Here is a 1,600-nt window from a genome sequence, read left to right as displayed (position 1 = left end):
TGCATGAACTCTACAGAAAGAATATCCGCAGCCACCAAATAAACTGCAGGCAGATCACGCTAAGAACCTAGCACCGGAACGACTAGCACGGAAGCGCGGCTGTTTCTGGACATGCGTTCTCCACTCACCGCCAGCGCGCGTCCGTGACGCGGTGCTCTGAGCCCGCAGCCCGCACAGCAGGTGACAGTACACGGGCCGCTTCTGGCCTCGGAACGTCGCACGCCCCGGGCGCGCCACCCGCTCACTAGGTGGTTCCTGCTTCCCGCTCGCTCTCATCTTTCTCTCTCGAGTAACATTTTCAGCTGCACCAGAGAATCCCATCGTTCCCAGCCCTGCCGCTTCTCCCCGAGCTCCGACGGCGCAGAGAGGGGTTTCTCTCCCCACCACCGCAGTGACGCGCCCCGGAGTCCGTGGGCGCAGGGACCTGACTCTCCCCGCCTCCCAGGGTTCTTTTTCCTCGATGATTGGCCGTGGGCCCTGTCCGTCTTGACTCCAGGACCCGCCCTCTCCCACGCAGCGCCTTCCAGCCGCTGCTCACCGGTGGCCGCTGCACTCCTGGCTGGGGGCGACCAGGGCGATGGGTGCACCTGCAGGATCGGAGTCGCCACGGGCCTGGCCCCTCCCCTGGTGCCAACCCCACCCACCCAGCTGGCCCTTTTCCTCCCAGGCTCGGCTGGCCGCCGGACTGTTCCCCCACTCCTAGGCTCGCCCGTCACTCTTCCACCCCTCCCTCCTCGCCACCGCTCGCACGTCTGGAGCGCCCGGGCAGAGCGGGTGGCGCACCGGGGGCATGCGCTCCATGAGGGTTCTGCAGAACGCGCTGAGCCGCGCCGGCAGCCACCGCCGGCGGGGAGGCTGGGGTCACCCGAGCCGGGGCCCGCTCCTAGGCGGGGGCGTCCGGTACCACTTCAGTGAGGCCGCGCCGCACAGCCACCAGCCGCAGCACACGGATCAGTAAGGCTCGCGGGACAGGGGCAGGGGACAGGCTGGCTCCCACTCCCACTGTCGTTCTCGTTAGCTCGCTGGGAGTGCCCTTGCCCAGAGAGCGCATCTCGTCTCCTCTCCGAGCTCACTAGCCTGCGATGCCTTTTCCTTTAGATGTGGGGATTTGGGTCCGCCGCGCTCGGGCGGTCAGGTGCCGTCCGCCCGGGAGGGCGTTTGGGCAGGTCGGTCTTCGAGATGATGCCTGTCCAAGGTGCGTACTTAATGGGGAACGCCGATGGGCGCCGAGTGTTACCTGGTGCACACCTGCCCATCCGCATCCTTTTTCTACTCTGGTCCCGGTATTTTAGGGAAGGTCGTGGGTATGGAACAGCTTCCTGCCCCGGGTCAAAGTGCACTTGAGTCTGTGTGGTGTTTCTTGTTTCTGCGTGTCGTCTGTAGGTTTTGTGTGGTGCGCGTCATTTCTGATGCGCACGTTCTGTGCGTATGTGTCCGGTGTGTTTTTGTAGCAGAGCGTAGCTGTAGAATATCCTACATGCAGGCAAAACTATCGTAACAAGTTTCCAACTTGATCGTTGAATGTGTTGATTTTTCCTAAATGAGGAAAATCGTGAGATACAGATTTTTCCAAACCAGAGTCAGAGCTATTATGTTGCTC

General features: G+C 62.5%; 2 protein-coding genes across 5 annotated transcripts in view; one reads left to right on the top strand and one right to left on the bottom strand.

Annotated features, from left to right (window-relative positions):
• Nucleotides 1-370, bottom strand: part of Rbms2 (RNA binding motif single stranded interacting protein 2) — a 66,157-nt gene extending 65,787 nt beyond the window's left edge. The window contains exon 1 of one of the 2 annotated variants that reach the window (XM_026778018.1): nt 129-370. The gene's annotated coding sequence lies outside the window, so the exon portion shown is untranslated. The remainder of the gene's footprint in view (nt 1-128) is intronic. The other variant, XM_026778020.1, reaches the window with a different exon arrangement.
• A 194-nt stretch (nt 371-564) lies between these two features.
• Nucleotides 565-1,600, top strand: part of Gls2 (glutaminase 2) — a 17,594-nt gene continuing 16,558 nt past the window's right edge. Inside the window, exons 1-2 of one of the 3 annotated variants that reach the window (XM_026778017.1) lie at nt 873-954; nt 1,099-1,195. Coding sequence is in view for 2 of the 3 variants with exons in the window: in XM_005371203.3 (XP_005371260.1) it covers nt 791-954 (164 nt within the window). In the remaining variant the exon portion in view is untranslated. Of the gene's footprint in view, nt 1,196-1,600 lie in introns of all 3 variants that reach the window. The other 2 variants (XM_005371203.3, XM_005371204.3) reach the window with 2 other exon arrangements.

The sequence above is a fragment of the Microtus ochrogaster genome, unplaced genomic scaffold (assembly GCF_000317375.1).
Source record: "Microtus ochrogaster isolate Prairie Vole_2 unplaced genomic scaffold, MicOch1.0 UNK99, whole genome shotgun sequence".
Lineage (NCBI taxonomy): Eukaryota > Metazoa > Chordata > Mammalia > Rodentia > Cricetidae > Microtus > Microtus ochrogaster.
This window is presented reverse-complemented; position numbering and strand designations above follow the sequence as displayed.